This window comes from Lepidochelys kempii, chromosome 5 (genome assembly GCF_965140265.1).
Source record: "Lepidochelys kempii isolate rLepKem1 chromosome 5, rLepKem1.hap2, whole genome shotgun sequence".
NCBI classification, from domain to species: domain Eukaryota; kingdom Metazoa; phylum Chordata; order Testudines; family Cheloniidae; genus Lepidochelys; species Lepidochelys kempii.
The window spans coordinates 100,504,669-100,526,329 of NC_133260.1; the positions used below are offsets into that span (position 1 = coordinate 100,504,669).

The 21,661-nt window shown below is 42.1% G+C and overlaps 1 protein-coding gene across 2 annotated transcripts; it reads right to left on the reverse strand.

Annotated features, from left to right (window-relative positions):
• Positions 1–31: 31 nt before the first annotated feature.
• Positions 32–20,319, reverse strand: FXN (frataxin). Of its 2 annotated transcripts, none has more exons than XM_073345214.1 (5): positions 20,193–20,319; positions 18,298–18,395; positions 16,640–16,760; positions 12,753–12,850; positions 32–1,596 (listed from the first exon to the last, which is right to left on the reverse strand). In XM_073345214.1, the coding sequence occupies exons 1-5, from the start codon at positions 20,289–20,291 to the stop codon at positions 1,443–1,445; spliced, it is 570 nt and encodes a 189-aa protein (XP_073201315.1). In that variant the 5' UTR covers positions 20,292–20,319; the 3' UTR covers positions 32–1,442. The 2 variants fall into 2 exon arrangements, with proteins under 2 accessions (XP_073201315.1, XP_073201316.1); XM_073345215.1 differs by lacking the exon at positions 20,193–20,319 and adding an exon at positions 19,757–20,060.
• Between the last annotated feature and the right edge of the window lie 1,342 nt (positions 20,320–21,661).

Genomic DNA, 21,661 nt, shown 5'->3' on the forward strand with positions numbered 1-21,661 from the left:
TTAATCCTAAATAATGGACAATACCACCAAAGAATACTGTATATTTATTAGATATCTTTCAATGACACATCACATCAGTAACAGTATTAGCCAACCAAGCAGTCATATCATTCTAAACACAAGAAAGTTGTCTGGGGAAACTCAGAAACCAAGAAAATGTTGTATTTCAAAATCAGTACCAGGCCTCTTTTAATGTAATGCTAAAAGCTTACATAAACGTGGCTCAGTCTTTCAAACGTGACAGCAAATTGGGCTCCCTTTTTATATACAATTTTTGAAAAGCAATAATGGTAATGTTACAGTAAGGCAAATTTTATAGTGTCACGTTTGCATGTCACTTATTAAATTATGTTTTTTTACAAGTTATTTGGTGTAATACCTAGAGTGAATCACCTATTTTTGCCCTCATTTCTTTTTATTTCTCAGCTAGTCAGAAGACTCCAGCTTCTCAGCCTTAAGAATGTGGCAATAATACAACAGGGTTCGCATCAGTGTGAGCCTTGCGTTGTCACTTTGCTTTTGGTCTTGTGCCTCACTTCAACTACATGAGAAGTGCAGCATGAGTTATGCCAATGCAAAACTTGGCATGGTTTATTGCTATTGGAACAGAAAATCCTTGCTTTGCTTAATAATAAATAATAATATTAAAGAGTTATATATTTATGCAATGTATGCTTACTCTGTGAAGACACTCATAGCAAACAGAATAGAGAAAAGGTTATAAATTCCTTTCTCTACAACTTTGAATGTATCATTAGACATTTAAACTAAATCAAACACTTTTTTCAGCTCCACATACCATTTGTACCCTTGCCGATAGCAGAACTGGTAGCTGGAAGCTTAAGCTTAAAAGGATAAGTCTGAAGGAGCAAAGACAGAAATGTGAATTTCAGATTAAATCCTGTGATATTTTAAGAAGAAAATCCCTATTACACCAGTTATAGAAAAGAAAAACATTTTCCCTTACCTTATTTTCTTTTAAACACAATAGGCTCTTACATAGAATATTACCTTACTCCCCCCAGTTCATCTAATTGATTTCAATGGAACCTGGGTAAGGGTTCCTCAGTATGGCCCAAGGTGAGTAGCACAGTTTTCTTTAGTCATGAGATGCCATCTGTGCACTACTGATGAATTACCAACCAACCAGTAGGAATGTGGGCTGGGACAACCAGTGTCTAATACCATACTCTTAGCTATGAATTTTGGCTGCAGACACACACACAAATCCATATAACAAACACAAACCCATACACTAACACATAAACCCAAACATGCAGAGCTAAGAAAAATATATTATGTTCACATTATTGTTACACAACATAGTGAAGTTGAAACAAAAATAGGAAGACAAAAGTAGAACAAGGTGTTAACCTTAGGAACTATACACCAAAGAGGGGCAACAGGCCAAAGTCTTTTGATTTCTTTGAGGCAGACAATGATCAAGTATCACCTTTTCCAGAGTATACTAAAGGAGATAAGTCTATTTTAGTTTTTAATGCTGCTGAGAGTTCCACTGCTAGTAGTTCATGAAGAGATACTCCATCATGAGAATACACCCAGTTTCTTCCAGTCCAGTCGTAACGTTTGGGCCCACTAGAAAACAGAACATGTATACTGTATAAGCATAGGTCAAACATTTCTGAAATTTCAGCCATCCCCAAACAAACACCAGGAGGATTTGAATGACTAAGTTAAAGAAAGCAGCCAGCAGTAAAACAATATTTAGCAAGGAAGAGGTGTGTGGCTCATGGTCTCAGCATGGACTAGAAGCCAATCACCACCAAATTCTAATTCCAGCTCTCAAACTGGTTCCAACATGTGGCCTTGAAGCAATCATTAAGGCCTAAATCCAGCAAAGCACTTAAGCATGTTTTAATTTACAGGCATGCGAATGGTGCTATGGACTTCAGTGGGGAGTACTTTTGCTTATACACTTCACTGAATCTAGGCCATTAAGGTCCTTCTCTCCTTCACTTGATTTATTTTCTCCACAATCTGTAACAGTGGTAATACCTAACTCTTAAGGGTGTTATAAGAGTTGTTTGTAAACTGCTGTATTAATATAAAGTATTAATTCCAACACAATGATATAATGTGCAAATGTCCAAAATGATTCACTGCACAGAGTAAAGAATATTTTCTCTCTCAAGTTAAACACAACAGGATTAAATTACTAAATAAAAAATAATCTGCCATGTAGATCTATATCCGAAAGCAATTTGAAGCTCCTGGTGTCATGAGATGCTTCACTCCCGCAACAAATACAGTAAGGGGAGAGTAAGGAGAACTGGATTCTATCTTCCACACTCAGCCACCAAGTTTAGGCAGGCTCATTTGTCTTTGCCTCAGTTACGCACCTGGAAAATGGGAAGAATGATTACAAGGCTCTTTAAAAAGTATTTATTTTTAATGAAGGCAGTTTTGACTTGCCCTCCATGGAAGACAGATTTCTGTGTTGACATTTGGTGAAGTAGTAAGAAGGGAAGGAGACAAAAGAATAAAAATGTCTGCAGAGAATGAAATACAAGGAAGTCTTGAAACCTCTTATCTCTGAACTCGTATTTCTAGGTCAAATTGCCTTGGGATTAGAGGTGATTCCAGTACAAACTCTGCTAGAAGACAGGCTGTCTTGTACACCTATGCCAGGCTGCAGTGTCTAAAAACTAACAAAAAACAAATCTGACACCTTAATATTTAAATTATTCACAGTATCGCAATGAATAACCTTCAGGGCGCGAACTAAAAATATTAAGGACACACATAAAGGTAAGTCAAAATGACTAGGATTTTATAGGGACATCTCTTCGGCTGCACGTGAGCTGATGGTTGTTTTGAGTGCTCCAGTTATTTTATTATGTTGTTTCTCACTGGTGTGGCCTTTGCAAAAAGTAGTAACTTTTTACTGTACAATTACATGTGCAATTCTGGAAGTGGAAACAGCCTACAAAAAGTTAGAATGGGATATGGTTTAGGGCAACTCGACTAAAACAAAATATTTTGATGAATTATGTGAACTGTTTTGAAATTTTACCTAATCAATATCAAATCATTGTGCTATTATTTAACAAATAAAAAATAAACATGTATAGTGCTTTACACTTTCAAAATGCTGTACAAACATTTACTACCTTTTAATTATAAGGATCTTTTGAATTCTAACAACATGCCAAGCGTCTATATAGTAAGTGCGTTTCTCACACAAGACTATGAATACCTTTTTACAAAGCAGTAAAAGATCATGACAACGAAAATAATTAGGCCTCATTTGTTGAAGACATTTTGCAATGTTTAAAAGCTTTAATTAATGGAGCTGCACAAGAGAGAAACTATGTGCAGGTGGCACACCTTCTTTGAATGTGCCAATTGTATATTGTCATATAAATACAGCCTTAGTTCACCTGCATGTATGTAACAAAGCACAGCAGCCTGGACCTAGAGAAATTCAATAGTAGTTTCCTTTTCTTGTCTCTTAAGCTCTTTCTCTCTCTCTCTCTCTCTCTCACACAGTGTTGTTGCCAAAGTGGTCATTAACCCTCAATGATTTTACATTTATTGTGCTGAGATAGCAACCACCACAATATTCAAATGCTGTTTATCATTAGCAGCATTGCTTGCTTAGAATCATAGAATATTAGGGTTGGAAGGGACCTCAGGAGATCATCTAGTCCAACCCCCTGCTCAAAGCAGGACCGATCCCCGACTAAATCATCCCAGCCAGGGCTTTGTCAAGCCTGACCTTAAAAACTTCTAGGGAAGGAGATTCCACCACCTCCCTAGGTAACGCATTCCAGTGTTTCACCACCTTCATAGTGAAAAAGGTTTTTCCTAATATCCAACCTAAATGTCCCCCACTGCAACTTGAGACCATTACTCCTTGTTCTGTCATCTGCTACCACTGAGAACAGTCTAGAGCCATCCTCTTTAGAACCCCCTTTCAGGTAGTTGAAAGGAGCTATCAAATCCCCCCTCATTCTTCTCTTCTGAAGACTACACATCCCCAGTTCCCTCAGCCTCTCCTCATAAATCATGTGTTCCAGTCCCCTAATCATTTTTGTTGCCCTCCGCTGGACTCTTTCCAATTTTTCCACATCCTTCTTGTAGTGTGGGGCCCAAAACTGGACACAGTACTCCAGATTTTAGCCTGCAGAAGAGAAGAATGAGGGGGGATTTGATAGCTGCTTTCAACTACCTGAGAGGTGGTTCTAGAGAGGATGGTTCTAGACTATTCTCAGTGGTAGAAGAGGACAGGACAAGGAGTAATGGTCTCAAGTTGCAGTGGGGGAGGTTTAGGTTGGATATTAGGAAAAACTTTTTCACTAGGAGGATGGTGAAACATTGGAATGCGTTACCTAGGGAGGTGGTAGAATCTCCTTCCTTACAAGTTTTTAAGGTCAAGCTTGACAAAGCCCTGGCTGGGATGATTTAATTGGGGATTGGTCCTGCTTTGAGCAGGAGGTTGGACTAGATGACCTCCTGAGGTCCCTTCCAACCCTGATATTCTATGATTCTATGAGATGAGGCCTCAACAATGTCGAACAGAGGGGAAAGATCACGTCGCTCGACCTGCTGGCAATGCCCCTACTTATACAGCCCAAAATGCCATTGGCCTTCTTGGTAACAAGGGCCCACTGTTGACTCATATCCAACTTCTCGTCCACTGTAACCCCTAGGTCCTTTTCTGCAGAACTGCTGCTGAGCCATTCGGTCCCTAGTCTGTAGTAGAGCATTGGATTCTTCCATCCTAAGTGCAGGACTCTGCACTTGTCCTTGTTGAACCTCATCAGATTTCTTTTGGCCCAATCCTCCAATTTGTCTAGGTCCCTCTGTATCCTATCCCTACCCTCCAGCGTATCTACCACTCCTCCCAGTTTAGTGTCATCTGCAAACTTGCTGAGGGTGCAATCCACACCATCCTCCAGATCATTTATGAAGATATTGAACAAAACCGGCCCCAGGACCGACCCCTGGGGCACTCCACTTGACACCGGCTGCCAACTAGACGTGGAGCCATTGATCACTACCCGTTAAGCCTGACAATCTAGCCAGCTTTCTATCCAACTTATAGTCCATTCATCCAGCCCATACTACTTTAACTTGGTGGCAAGAATACTGTGGGAGACCGTGTCAAAAGCTTTGCTACAGTCAAGAAACAATACATCCACTGCTTTCCCTTCACCCACAGAACCAGTAATCTCATCATAGAAGGCGATTAGATTAGTCAGGCATGACCTTCCCTTGGGGAAGCCATGCTGACTGTTCCTGATCACTTTCCTCTCCTCTAAGCGCTTCAGAATTGATTCCTTGAGGACCTGCTCCATGATTTTTCCAGGGACTGAGGTGAGGCTGACTGGCCTGTAGTTCCCAGGATCCTCCTCCTTCCCTTTTTTAAAGATGGACACTACATTAGCCTTTTTCCAGTCATCTGGGACCTCCCCCGATCGCCATGAGTTTTCAAAGATAATGGCCAATGGCTCTGCAATCACATCCGCCAGCTTCTTTAGCACTCTCGGATGCAACACATCCGGCCCCATGGACTTGTGCTTGTCCAGCTTTTCTAAATAGTCCCTAACCACTTCTTTCTCCACAGAGGGCTGGTCACCTCCTCCCCACGCTGTGCTGCCCAGTGCAGTAGTCTGGGAGCTGACTTTGTTCGTGAAGACAGAGGCAAAAAAGCATTGAGCACATTAGCTTTTTCCACATTCTCTGTCACTAGGTTGCCTCCCTCATTCAGTAAGGGGCCCACACTTTTCTTGACTTTCTTCTTGTTGCTAACATACCTGAAGAAACCCTTCTTGTTACTCTTAATATCTCTTGCTAGCTGCAACTCCAGGTGTGATTTGGCCTTCCTGATTTCACTCCTGGAAGCCCGAGCAATATTTTTATACTCATCCCTGGTCATTTGTCCAATCTTCCACTTCTTGTAAGCTTCTTTTTTGTGTTTAAGAGCAGCAAGGATGTCACTGTTAAGCCAAGCTGGTCGTCTGCCGTATTTACTATTCTTTCTACACATCGGGATGGTTTGTCCCTGTAACCTCAATAAGGATTCTTTAAAATACAGCCAGCTCTCCTGGACTTCTTTCCCCTTCATATTATTCTCCCAGGGGATCCTGCCCATCAGTTCCCTGAGCTAGTCAGTCTGCTTTTCTGAAGTCTAGGGTCCATATTCTGCTGCTCTCCTTTCTTCCTTGTGTTAGATCCTGAACTTGACCATTTCATGGTCGCTGCCTCCCAGGTTCCCATCCACTTTTGCATCCCCTGCTAATTCTTCCCCGTTTGTGAGCAGCAGATCAAGAAGAGCTCTGCCCCTAGTTGGTTCCTCCAGCACTTGCACCAGGAAATTGTCCCCTACATTTTCCAAAAACTTCCTGGATTGCCTGTGCACTGCTGTATTGCTCTCCCAGCAGATATCCGGGTGCTAGAAGTCTCCCAGGAGAAACAGGGCCTGCGATCTAGTAACTTCTGTGAGTTGCCGGAAGAAAGCCACGTCCACCTCATCCCCCTGGTCTGGTGATCTATAGTAGACTCCCACCACGACATCACCCTTGTTGCTCACACTTCTAAACTTAATCCAGAGACTCTCAGGTTTTTCTGCAGTTTCATATCGGAGCTCTGAGCAGTCATACTGCTCTCTTACATACAGTGCAACTCCCCCACCTTTTCTGCCCTTCCTGAACAGCTTATATCCATCCATGACAGTACTCCAGTCATGTGAGTTATCCCACCAAGTCTCTGCTTCTCCCACTCTGTCAAGGTTCCTTCCCCATTCTGAACTCTAGGGTACATATATGGGGACCTGCATGAAAGACCCCCTAAACTTAGAATCATAGAATATCAGGGTTGGAAGGGACCTCAGGAGGTCATCTAGTCCAACCCCCTGCTCAAAGCAGGACCAATCCCCAATTAAATCATCCCAGCCAGGGCTTTCTCAAGCCTGACCTTAAAAACTTGTAAGGAAGGAGATTCTACCACCTCCCTAGGTAACGCATTCCAGTGTTTCACCATCCTCCTAGTGAAAAAGTTTTTCCTAATATCCAACCTAATCCTCCCCCACTGCAACTTGAGACCATTACTCCTTGTCCTGTCCTCTTCTACCACTGAGAATAGTCTAGAACCATCCTCTCTGGAACCCCCTTTCAGGTAGTTGAAAGCAGCTATCAAATCCCCCCTCATTCTTCTCTTCTGCAGACTAAACAATCCCAGTTCCCTCAGCCTCCCCTCATAAGTCATGTGTTCCAGACCCCTAATCATTTTTGTTGCCCTTCGCTGGACTCTTTCCAATTGATCCACATCCTTCTTGTAGTGTGGGGCCCAAAACTGGACACAGTACTCCAGATGAGGCCTCACCAATGTCGAATAGAGGGGAACGATAACGTCCCTACATCTGCTCGCTATGCCCCTACTTATACATCCCAAAATGCCATTGGCCTTCTTGGCAACAAGGGCACACTGCTGACTCATATCCAGCTTCTCGTCCACTGTCACCCCTAGGTCCTTTTCCGCAGAACTGCTGCCGAGCCATTTGGTCCCTAGTCTGTAGCTGTGCATTGGGTTCTTCCATCCGAAGTGCAGGACCCTGCACTTACCTTATTGAACTTCATCAGATTTCTTTTGGCCCAATCCTCCAATTTGTCTAGGTCCCTCTGTATCCTACCCCTGCCCTCCAGTGTATCTACCACTCCTCCCAGTTTAGTATCATCCGCAAATTTGCTGAGAGTGCAATCCACACCATCCTCCAGATCATTTATGAAGATATTGAACAAAACCGGCCCCAGGACTGACCCCTGGGGCACTCCACTTGACACCGGCTGCCAACTAGACATGGAGCCATTGATCACTACCCGTTGAGCCCGACAATCTAGCCAACTTTCTACCCACCTTATAGTCCATTCATCCAGCCCATACTACTTTAACTTGCTGACAAGAACACTGTGGGAGACCGTGTCAAAAGCTTTGCTAAAGTCAAGAAACAATACATCCACTGCTTTCCCTTCACCCACAGAACCAGTAATCTCATCATAGAAGGCGATTAGATTAGTCAGGCATGACCTTCCCTTGGGGAAGCCATGCTGACTGTTCCTGATCATTTTCCTCTCATGTAAGTGCTTCAGGATTGATTCCTTGAGGACCTGCTCCATGATTTTTCCGGGGACTGAGGTGAGGCTGACTGGCCTGTAGTTCCCAGGATCCTCCTCCTTCCCTTTTTTAAAGATTGGCCTTTTTCCAGTCATCTGGGACTTTCCCCGTTCGCCACGAGTTTTCAAAGATAATGGCCAATGGCTCTGCAATCACAGCCGCCAATTCCTTTAGCACTCTCGGATGCAACTCATCCGGCCCCATGGACTTGGGCTCGTCCAGCTTTTCTAAATAGTCCCTAACCACCTCTTTCTCCATAGAGGGCTGGCCATCTACTCCCCATGTTGTGATGCCCAGCACAGCAGTCTGGGAGCTGTCCTTGTTAGTGAAGACAGAGGCAAAAAAAGCATTGAGCACATTAGCTTTTTCCACATTCTCTGTCACTAGGTTGCCTCCCTCATTCAGTAAGGGGCCCACACTTTCCTTGGCTTTCCTCTTGTTGCCAACATACCTGAAGAAACCCTTCTTGTTACTCTTGACATCTCTTGCTAGCTGCAGCTCCAGGTGCGATTTGGCCCTCCTCATTTCATTCCTACATGCCTGAGCAATATTTTTATATTCTTCCCTGGTCATATGTCCAACCTTCCACTTCTTGTAAGCTTCTTTTTTATGTTTAAGATCCGCTAGGATTTCACCGTTAAGCCAAGCTGGTCGCCTGCCATATTTACTATTCTTTCGACTCATCAGGATGGTTTGTCCCTGTAACCTCAACAGGGATTCCTTGAAATACAGCCAGCTCTCCTGGACTCCTTTCCCCTTCATGTTAGTCCCCCAGGGGATCCTACCCACCCGTTCCCTGAGGGAGTCGAAGTCTGCTTTCCTGAAGTCCAGGGTCCGTACCCTGCTGCTTACCTTTCTTCCCTGTGTCAGGATCCTGAACTCAACCAACTCATGGTCACTGCCTCCCAGATTCCCGTCCACTTTTCCTTCCCCCACTAATTCTTCCCTGTTTGTGAGCAGCAGGTCAAGAAAAGCTCCCCCCGAGTTGGCTCGTCTAGCACTTGCACCAGGAAATTGTCCCCTACCCTTTCCAAAAACTTCCTGGATTGTCTATGCACCGCTGTTTTGCTCTCCCAGCAGATATCAGGAAAATTAAAGTTACCCATGAGAACCAGGGCGTGCGACCTAGTAGCTTCTGCGAGTTGCCGGAAGAAAGTCTCATCCACCTCATCCCCCTGGTCCGGTGGTCTATAGCAGACTCCCACCACTACATCACTCTTGTTGCTCACACTTCTAAACTTAATCCAGAGACACTCAGGTTTTTCTGCAGTTTCGTACCGGAGCTCTGAGCAGTCATACTGCTCCCTTACATACAGTGCTACTCCCCCACCTTTTCTGCCCTGCCTGTCCTTCCTGAACAGCTTATAACCATCCATAACAGTACTCCAGTCATGTGAGTTATCCCACCAAGTCTCTGTTATTCCAATCACGTCATAATTCCTTGACATCACCAGGACCTCCAGGTTATTCTTACCAGCTTAGGTTAAAAACTTCAAGGTGCAAACTTTGCCTTGTCCTTGAGCCCTATGCTGCCACCACCAAGCGTGTTGAACAAAGAACAGGGAAAGAGCCCACTTGGAGATGTCATCCCCCTAAAATATCCCCCCAAGCCCTATCCTGGGGAAGGCTTGATAAAAATCCTCACCAATCTGCATAGGTGAACACAGACCCAAACCCTTGGATCTTAAGAACAATGAAAAAGCAATCAGGATCTTAAAAAAGAATTTTAATGAAAGAAAAAGTAAAAGAATCACCTCTGTAAAATCAGGATGGTAAATACCTTACAGGGTAATCAAATTCAAAACCTAGAGAATCCCTCTAGGCAAAACCTTAAGTTACAAAAAGACACAAAAACAGGAATATACATTCCATTCAGCACAGCTTATTTACCAGCCATTTAAACAAAAGGAAATCTAATGCACTGCTAGCTAGATTACTTACTAACTTAACAGAAGTTCTGAAGAGCGTTCCTGACCTGGTCCTGGCAAAGCATCACACAGACAGACCCTTTGTTCCCCCCCGCCCTCCAGCTTTGAAAATAACTTTTCTCCTCATTGGTCATTTTGGTCAGGTGCCAGCGAGGTTATCCTAGCTTCTTAACCCTTTACAGGTGAAAGGATTTTGCCTCTGGCCAGGAGGGATTTTATAGTTCTGTATACAGAAAGGTGGTTACCCTTCCCTTTATATTTCTGACACACTCCATAGCGCATCACATCCAGGACATAGATGTTATTAGCGTTAGTTACAGTACATGTCTGCATATAAAAGTTACAAAATCTCTTAGCAGGAATTGGAAAACTAAGTAAACATGTACTGTTTTCTTGCAGGAAACACACAAACATTTGCCATACTGCCATAAACAGATGAAGCATAAAGCCAAACCTTTACCAGGGAAAGATTTCTTAGATGAAAAATTCTCTCAGGGTCAGAAGCTTTTAGCAGACCCTACTTTTTTTGGGTGGGCGGGGCTGTTCCTTTCTTCAATAGGGGAGGGATAGCTCAGTGGTTTGAGCATTGACCTGCTAAACCCAGGGTTGTGAGTTCAATCCTTGAGGGGGCCATTTAGGGATCTGGGGCAAAAAAAATTGGGGATTGGCCCTGCTTTGAACAGAGGGTTGGACTAGATGATCTCCTGAGGTCCCTTCCAACTCTGATATTCTATGATGCAGCAATGACTTTTAATTTTTTTTTCGGGGGGAGGGATAGCTCAGTGGTTTGAGCATTGGCCTGCTAAACCCAGGGTTGTGAGTTCAATCCTTGAGGGGGCAAAAATTGGGGATTGGTCCTGCTTTGAGCACGGGGTTGGACTAGATGACCTCCAGAGGTCCCTTCCAACCCTGATATTCTATGATTCTATGATCCCTTGAACATATTGAAGATGAAAACTACTACTTATATTTTCCACAAATCTGTTACTCAGGAACACGTATTTCTTCACTCAGCTAGCACTGGCTCATAAAAGTTAAATAGATCCAAATACAATATAAACTCTCTGACTTCTTAATCTCCAGATACGGATGTAAATAGAACCTGAACTTGTGTTTTATGCTTGAGGTTTTAAAAAAAAAATCTAATGCGTAACTTAGATTCTGAGGCACTGTCTTGCAAGTGTCTAGACATAAATAAAAAAGATTGTTTGATTTCTTGCCTATTGCCTTTCCATGATAAAAACCTTTGAAAAGCAATATCTTGTTTATTTAAACAAACAAGATTCGGGGAAGAGAGAGGGATTAACAATACGCTACAATGGCTTATCTAATATAATGTACACCAGTGGTTCTCAACCGGGGTACGTGTACCCCTGGGGGGTACATCAATTCATCTAGATATTTGCCTAATTTTACAATAAGCTACATAAAAAGCACTAGTGAAGTCAGTACTAACTAAAATTTCATACAATGAGTTGTTTATACTGCTCTACATACTATACACTGAATTTAAGTACAATATTTCTGTTTTAATTGATGTATTTTATAATGTATATGGTAAAAATAAGTAAGCAAGCAATTTTTCAGTAATAGTGTGCTGTGACACCTTTGTATTTTTACGTCTGATTTTGTAAGCAAGTAGTTTTTAAGTGAGGTGAACCTTGGGGGTACATAAGGCAAATCCGACTACCAAAAGGGGTACAGTAAGCCTGGAAAGGTTGAGAGTCACTGCTGTACACCAAAAACAGTTACAGGAGGCTAGAAGGCAAATCACTAAAGAGTATTTTAATTACTTAGGCAGACTATTTAAAATAAGAGGATTTCCTAAAATTTCACTTTTAAAGATGTTAATCCTACTGCACAGTAGTTTGATCCATTCCTGATTTTATAGTTAGTTAGTTCTATTTGAATGACCTCTAAGAAATCTACCTACATATGTACAGTGAATCTTTATGCTTTGTCTTTCCTTTTTAGCTAGACCATCCATCAACAATGCCAGAGAGATGAAAGACTACCTCAGTCTGCTCCTGGGAGAGTAGCAGATTTCACTGTAAACTTTTGGTGAGGCCACTCATGGCATTCTTTCAACACATTCTGTACATCTCACTCCCAGTCAGAACCAACTGCAAAACCTGGAATGGATCAAACTGGCATAGAAGACAAGGCAGAGGACACAGCAATCAAGACCTCCACATTAAGAACTGCCCAAGATTGATAAAAACATCTCTCGGTTAAGCTGTAGAAAACATGTGCACGAACGAAACAAGAAACCCATACACAGGCTTACAGGGTGAATCCATAAAGAATAGTGTTAGACCATAACAATCTCATATCTCTTCCTGACAGTTCTTTTGTCACAGCTGTTTAGTCTTCTATGTATAGGCTACAGTCATGTTCATAGTGCTTGTGAAAACTGGAAATTTAAAAAAATGGAACACATTTTATTACATGATACATTTTACTGCACTAGTTTGTGGGTCAGCCTGTCCGTTTCTGTCAGTCACCACCTGAAGTATAAACAGCAACTAGTTACCATACCTCTAGCAAAAATCCTATTGTGTGTATGTTTCGAGAAAATGCATAAAATATGTGATCAGGGCATTAAATAGTCTCCATGGGGCTAGCAGGCAGGTTTTTAATTCATCTCTGAATTTTCAGACAGTTCCTAGCATACAGATAATTACTTACCTAGTAGGAGAGGACAGCCAAATCTGCTTGTTCGGTGTCTGCCTGTTGATTACATAGGTTCCCATGTCTCCACCTAGTTTAGCTGTTAAAACTCCATTCTAAAGCATAAAGGGGGGGAAGGGAGGAGTATCGATGCACCATTACTTAATAAGAATAATGATTTTTCTTCCATAATAAAGCACTGTAGATATAAAGATCAAAACAGCAATTTGCGAGATATCTGCAAAAGCATCATCACTGGACATTCAAATCCTCCACAATCTGCTATGCCATTCTGCCTCACTGATGACCAGTGGGATCACCATTAGATATGAAAACTTGTCAGTCTCCATGGTGAAACATAGATCATTTGTGTCTGATCTAGACTCTAAGCTCTCCTGATCTGGACTTGTGTGTTGGTATAGCACCATCCACAAAGTTAAGACTCAAATAAATAATACTCCAGTGAGCTTTGACCTCTCTTCTGAGACTGCCAGCTTGTGCACTAATTACTGCTCAACTGTGAAGTGGGCATTCAGTCCACTAGCAACTGGATTGAGACCATCTATTCATTTCACAGAGAACATTCAACAGCTAGCAGAAAGCAAGTATTTTTGTTCACTAACAATCTGAAACCGATTAAAACAGGCGGCCAGAGGCAAGAGGCTCCATGTCCCATTACTGAATCTCTGAGCTATCCAGGTTTACTTTACTTTTTTTTTCTGTAACTATATATGGTCTCCAAATGAGTGGGACAAGTACATTGCCACATAACTTGTGATGAAGTGCCCAGATCCTGCATTATACCTCAGGAATGTTCCAATTCTAACTATCTGAGGTTTGTTTTGATTCACTTATGTCAATTATAGAACATTTTCCAAGAGAGTGTTTCTTTCCTTTGTACTGCCTTCCTTCCATCTCTGAATTACACCATGAAGATTTACATTGGCATGACATTTTCATAAGGGAATTTTGAAGGGCAACTATAACTCTTTTAGAGAGTCCTAATTTTAAGGGTATAAGACAGATACCACTTGGACTGAGTAAACCTGAGAGTGACCTGAATTAAACTTAGGTAAAAAATAGCAGTATTGTAGCTTATGTACCGTGGGGCTAGTTCAGGTATTAGGATAGCTGCACATTTCTTTTTCCCTACAGCCTCCCCAAATGCACTGCAGCCCACACTGTGTCAGCACCTTTCGTGATCCTGCATTACCTTTTTCTGATCCAGAAGACAATTGCTAGATCTCTTAATTTTCTTGTAGGTAACAATTTGTTTTGAAATTTCAACAGCATTTTACCTTGTGACCGAGTAGCTACTGAAAGTTCAACATCATTTCACAGCAAAAGCAGCAGTCCTCTGCAACATCAGCCAACCCTTTTGATTACTGACATCTCACAAGTGATGTGTTAATCTAAAGCCCAGCCCCGCTACTGTCTGAGTTCAGTAAAGAAACAAAGGTTGTTTGATTATTCTATATGGTATAGGGGAAAAAGAAGTACAAATGAATAAAAGTCTCTGATGGTGCTAATTAATACTGAGTCATCTGATTTCCCTGCCAGTTATTTTATTTTAACTAGGTAATGCTTTAGCCTAATGTGACATGAGGACTAAAACTAACCTATTCCCAGTCTCATTGTGAGCTCACTCCTTACTATTTCCCAGTGTTCTAAGAACAGCATGAAATGAAACAGGTAAAACAAGGGTACCTTGGAGAGCTTTGAATGCTATAAATTATTCCAATTAAATATTTGCACAAATGTGTTAGTATATTCCATTAGCTAATGTTCAGAGCTATACACAAGTGTTCAGCATTATCCCATAATGCATGCTGTATGTTAAAATATACTAATACCAAATAGGGCTCAACTGATCTAATAAGAACACTACATCAACACTTACATTATTACGGGGCTTCTGTTTTTCGCAGTTTATTAAAAAAATGTTAAAAAATAAAACCCCAAAAATTAAATTAATTGTATGTAGATGTCCAAAAACTGGGGGCCTTGGAGGCTCTATTTCTAGATTCTGTAAATAAACAACATATACTATGCCGTTACTCATTTCAGTAGTATATATGGTAATCAGTAATCTCTTTGTAATGGTCCCTAGTGCACTTTAATGTAGTGCTGTTGCAAACAGCCCTATGTTATAATGCAGTAGGAAGCCTTCAGTGTGTGCCAGCAGGGTCTACATGGATCAATTAATGTACAACACATTAGTGTGCTTTAGAAATCATACTCCTGCAGTCTGCATTACTGCTCCCTGTAGACAAGCTCTTAGATACAAGTAATAATTTCTGGTGTTTTTCCAGTGTTTAATGGATAAACACCTTTTTTTGTATCAGGATACTTTAAAAAGTTAAAAGCTAAAATCAGAAGCCCCAATGATGTGTCAGACAGAAGAGAGATGATCTTTGTTTTCACATTGTAAATTAAGGCAAGATTATCTTCAAACCCTGGTATTAAAACATTCACACATTCATTCTGTACTATTCATGAAACTTTGGAAAATACATTTTAAAACCTTTTTTAAAAGTTAATGGAAACAACACTTAAGAATTAATTTTTCATTTTTGTGCATAGCTAGTCTGAAACTATTGCATGCTGTTATGGACATTCATAATTTCTGCTAACAAGATTACTCTCCAGGGAGACTTTTTCAAGCACATCACATATTAACTGAATGGAGAAATTTAAAAGGTCAAAAGATATTACAACTCTGCCAGTTCTTTTCCAAGTGTGCCACCCTGTGGCTTGTCATATTACTAGTATTTTCATAATTTGAATCCAAACAGTCATAATGTACATATTAAGATTGACGTCAATAAAAATCCTCCAAACCTTTCAGTAAGTACATGCCAAAAACTCTACATTGAAAAGTTACTGGAGAGAAAGGCAACTCAAGTCAGGAAGCATATAAAAAATATTTAATCTAAAGAAAAAACACAAAACCAAACTTTTTGGTGCTATTTTTTCTATTTAGTTTTCAAAATATTCTTTATCTAATAATCACAGCCTTTCAAGATCTATTCAAAACACTAGCAGTGAATAATACATTGCTATTAGTTATTGGAGAAGTTACAGGTAAAATATTAACTGAATATTTGACCAGATCAAGTACTTATCAGTTTTGCCAAATGCAAAAAAGAGGCTAAGGTATTATTTTCCCATTGTATATGTACTTCTGTGAGATAAAGAGTGAATGTAGTGCTCAGAAAAGCTGACAGTTGAACAGCTCTGAAGACTAAAGGCCTCTATACACAGAACACAAGCAGCAGAAGCTCCAGCTGCCCGTTTATATGCACTTAAATCCTGATCTGGTGGAGCCACTAGTTGGGAACCTCCACATGGGCATATAAACAGGAAGCAACTATTATTCCAGTCCACAGACTGGAGTAGTATAGATGCTATGTTGCAGCCAGTGGTCTGGGTTAGATTTTATTCTCCTCAAATCAAGCAGAGCACAGCAGCATACAATTTGATTGATTCCACCAACTGTAAATAAACTAATAGGTATTTGAAAATAAATTTTTAGCTACAGCTGTCACTTTCACCAAGATAATTCAAAAGTGACATGTGTAACACCAGTATAAGAGACTGGAAACCAATTTCCAGCCTCATGTAATAATGGTTTAACTCTCATAAAAATAACTTCATTGTTTAAATACTATTACAATTCTTTAACTCTTAAAACAGTGTATTATATATTTTTCCATCAAAAAAGATGCCGTTCCCTCAATGAGTAAAATCAAATTTAAAAACTTGATTTTCAAATAGTTGACACTGAATAAATAAGTGAAATATGCTTCTTAAACTTTTGCACTAAAGACTAGTTGAATGAAGATATTTCCCTCAAGGAAAAATCCTACAATAATTACAGCAAGAACAAAAACTGTAAAATATACCCCAAAGGAGACATCATAATCTTCAGGTGTAAAAGGCTTGTCTGCTAGATCCTCAAAGAAGTCTGCTAATGAGTCCAGTGTTTCTTCAGCAAGTTTTTCATAAGTAGTCTCATCTAAAGAACTGCAGTGGCATGTAAACAAATCTAAGATTACTAGGAGAAAATATGTATTACTTTGTTGTAGGAAAGAGTTTCATGCTAAACACAAAACAAGATCATCATCATCTTGGGAACATGTTATAATACGAGATAATCACTTGCGATTGGAGGAGGTGATTTGTCACAAATTGCCGTATGCCACAAAGCACCTTATAAATTGAGGTGGAATTTTAAAACCTGAGATTATAGACAGCTAATGGACTAAGTATGTTTCTTTCCCCAGTTACTTCTGTGCCCAGAATGTTACTGAAGATAGACCTCTAGATTTTAAAATACAACATTGTTGCAGAAGTACTCTGTCCATGCAAGTACTGTTTAATCTTTAAGGTAAATCTAAATAATTTATATTTATAAACATACAGTATGTTTCAGAGGAACAGCCGTGTTAGTCTGTATTCGCAAAAAGAAAAGGAGTACTTGTGGCACCTTAGAGACTAACCAATTTATTTGAGCATGAGCTTTGTGGATTTGTGCTGGAAATGGCCCACCTGTTGATCACTTTAGATAAGCTATTACCAGCAGGACAGTGGGGTGGGAGGAGGTATTGTTTCATGATTTCTGTGTGTATATAAAGTCTGCTGCAGTTTCCACGGTAAACATCTGATGAAGTGAGCTGTAGCTCACGAAAGCTCATGCTCAAATAAATTGGTTAGTCTCTAAGGTGCCACAAGTACTCCTTTTCTTTATACAGTATGTTGTTTATAGACATATATTATACAGGAAACAGCAACTGTATACATAAACAAAGATGTAAAAATGTCAACGTTCAGACACATCCGGTCTACATACAGTAAGGGACTTCCCTCTTTTGGAAGTCCCCATTCATTCCAATAAAATAATAAATATATACTTCTACTGTAGTTTTCTTCCAAGAATCTCAAAGCATGTTACAAATATTAGGTAAACCTCTCAACACCTCCACTTTACCAACAGAAAAATGGAGGCAGATGCAGACTTGGAAACCTAGGTCTCTCCACGAAAAAAGATTAATTTTGAATCCATCTCCATGGTGCGCTTTAACCTAGTTTGCGCATCTGGGTATTGTGTATGTATATTTATAACAATACGCAATTCAGTGAAATGTTTTCAGTAGCAAACAAATGTGGAAACACAAAATAATTACAGTTACCATAAAATACTGCAAAGTTACTTAATACTTTGAATTTCTATAGCATCTTTCATTCAAGAGTGTCTCATGCCACTTATCTGAGGTACAGTGGGGAATCATTTATTCTACCTTACAGATGGGAAAACTACGGCCCATGAGAGGTTAAGTGATTTCCCAAATTCACACAGGAAATCTGTGGCAAACCTAGAAACAGAATTCAGAAGTGATAATTCCAAGTCCTTTCCTTACCCACAAGACTAGCCTTCCGCCCTAGCTCATATCAACAACCACACTATATTAATTTTCAGGGCTGTCACATCTACAGATGATTTCTCTGGAATCTGTATGCAACTGTCAGAATTCTCATATAAATAATTCAGAATAAAACTTACCTTTTGTTATTCAAAGTTCCTGCATTTCTTAAATCAATAAACTGAACACTTCTGTTTTTAACCTTTAGAACATGGTCTAATTGTTGCAGATGCGAATCCTAAAAATAAGTTAAATTAAGTGTTAACAAAGGTAATGGTACAAAATGTCAATTTTTGTCATATTTAAGAAACAGAATCCCAAAGTCACTCCCCCCCCAACAGTTAAAAGTTAATTTGTTATCTTACAGGACCAACAAAGCAGCAAAAACTATCTATTAGTATTCTTGAGGCAGAAATGCACGTTTAGGACACTCTGGCCTTTTACTATGATTTAGTAAGAGGGGAAATGGTGTTGTGTTTAAGGCACTAGACTAGAAAACAGGAGATCCAAGTTCTATTCCTTGGTTTGTCACAGACTTCCTAAGCAACCTTGGACAACTCACTTTCAAAAATGTCCACTAATTTGGTGCACCTGAGTTCATGCACCTGGAGTCTGATTATGGCCAGTGCTGAGCATCCACAACCCTAGCTGAAATCAATGAGAGCCATGGGTGTTCATCACCCTTGAAAATTAAGTCCTAAACGTCTCAAGGTGAGTACCCAAAATTAGCTGTCACTTTTGAAAATGTTGGTCTTAATCACAGTTTCAATTCCACATCTGTAAAATGGGGTATTGCCGGTACATATTAATTATTTCTAAAGTACTCAGATACTACAATAGAAAGCCTATAAATAAGCTATGTAAAAGAAAGCTAGAAACTTGCGTGAAGTGGCAGCACACTAACAGAAATATTCTAATTCTCCAAACTAATCTTCACAGTTTCACGCTGGGGATTACAGTCACCATGCCGCCTGTCTCCAGACAAGCTGAGACCACCACCAAGTATGCTGAACACTGAGCATCCACCCCATGTTGTCTCTACTGAAGACTGGCTTATCAGGCCTTGTCTACGCTGGGGAAATTTAGCAAAAAATTCAAACCAGTTAAAACCTTTTGGACCCACATCACAGACAAGGCTCTAAAGGCTTAGAATAGTTCTGTTAACTGGAGCTCTCTGAAAGCTGTTAATTAGTTTGAAAATTGGTTTGAATTGCTGGGGAAATGTCCCCTCTATAGACAAAGCATTCAGTTTTGGAGGTGATGTCTGTGTTCTTCGCTCCACTAGAAAACTGCCTGAACGCTAAATTCATCTCACACAGAGCACTATAATGACTCTGTTTTCGGAGCGCCGCTGAAGGAATAATTTGTGTACAGAGGACTGCTGGGTGCTGCTGATCGTTTCTTGTCTCACACCAACACGAGGACATGACAACGCTCTCAACTATAGTAGCTCATGGAATAAGACAAAGATAAGGAGTGTAAAAGCCTCCCTCCCAACGATGCAAAAGGCGGGGGACGGGGGTGGAGGGAACCTCAGCAACATCTCCTCAACCTCCCCCGCTAACGCTTTTTTCGGCTGCTGTGTCTGCATGCTGTTACCTCCGACGCTGACTCCCGCTCACTCATGCGGCAGACAGAGAGCCGGGGGTTTCAAGACAATGACAAAGCATTTAAGCCCAAAAAGTCTGACACGCCCCACCTCTCAACTACCAAAAAAGAGCAACAGTCCCCTATGCGGCGCTTTGCATTCACGCGGGCTAGGAGCGCCACAGCTCCAGCTCGGTCCTGCGCTGCTACATGATCGCAACCCTGCTGGCAGGACGGGGGCTTGGCCGTCTCGGGCTCGGCGACAGTGGGAACGAGGGGGGTTGAAACAGCTCATGGAGCCTCGCCCGGCAAATCCCTCAGCGGCGCCAAGGGCGAGCCTCGGGGGGGGGGGGGGAGGGAGCCGCTCCCCCAACTCGCACGCCGGGGCCGGGCACCGCTCTGCCTGCCCCAGCCGCGTCACGCGGGCGCCGCGCGGCTCGCTACTCACGAGCGGGCGGCAGGAGGCGGCGGGTCCCGCCACGAGCGCCCCACGGGCTCCCGCGGCCTCGCACAGGCGCCGGGCTGCAGCGCGCGCCGGCCTCCACATGCCGCCGCCGGAGGAGTCGGCCCGCCCCGCCCCCAACGGCCGCTTCTGCGCGCGGCAGCCGCGGGACTGGGCCGGCGCCGCAACTACCGCCCCCCAGCGGCGCGGGGGGCTACGCGCCGCCGCCCTGACGCCTCAGGCTCTTCGTACGTGCGGTATACTGTGGTAGGGCCACCGGCCAGAGCCATCGGGAACCATTCCCAGAGCGCCACCCACTCAATGCCATGGGCCAGCAGGGGCTGCACCGCGGCTAGGGCTGCTTGTGTCCCCCTCACCCCTTCTCCGGCCCGTCATCACTTCCCGCCCAGCCGGGCAGCTCTCGGCCTCTCACGGCTCTGGGGGCGCCGGAGCTCAGCGCTCGGGACGTTGCTCGACGAGTTCTGGCTCTGACTCGTCCGTGCTAGCGGCAGCCTCAGCTCCCGCCAGCTTTGGAGCCAGGTGGGTCTCCCGGGCTTAGAAAAGTCCGTGTATGGGCACGGGGCAGCATGGGATGACTCAAGACTGGTTGTACCGCCCAGGGCACACTCCCTAAAAGAGAGCAAAACTAGGGCTAACGACAGTGTAGTTACAATATCAGAACTCAGCAAGCAAGATTAAAACCAATGAAGTTACTCCGTGGAGCGAAAGAACAAGATCTACTCCGGTGGCATCAGACTTCAGCATGAACACTGCTGCTCACCGGAAATCTATTTTCCCACCCCCAGAGCAGCTTTTTCACGAACAGTCCGGTAGATGGAGAGCTTGCACTTCCCCCTACTGGACAGTGGCAGGGTATGTGCACTAGAATACATATCCTGCTATAGGATTTTAATTGGGTAGGTAGGGAAATAAGGGTGCAGTTCATAACATACTGTTTAAATCTTAGGCCTCATCTACACAGGAAAATGAACCGGTATAGCTACTGAGTCTCCCTAGGTGGACACTATTCCAAAATAAAAGTGACTTTATTCCAGCACCATTACTGCTCTCACAAAATGGAATAATTATTCCAGGACAAAAGTGACTCATTCTGGAATAATATCCATGAAGGGAGTTACTTTGCAATAGATATTCTGGGCAATTTCCTTGTATAGAAAAGACCTTACACTGATCTAGTAAAGGGAAGACAAGATGTCCCATCTACTAAAATAGAAATCTGTTTGATAGGGTTTCTGGAGAGGGCTGAGGTCATGCTTCCCAGAACAATGAGGGAGGCATAAAGGAGTTTTTGTAGGTGGCTGGCAGAGTTCCTGCTGAATTGATGACTGAAACAGTGCTAGGATTTTATTCTGTTGTTAATGATGCCTGACAGTGCCTGAAGTTTCATGCAGGCAATCAATTTCCCTGCATCCCCCTGAACTCCCCCATTGCCCCCCAGTGGTCAACTAGTTGCC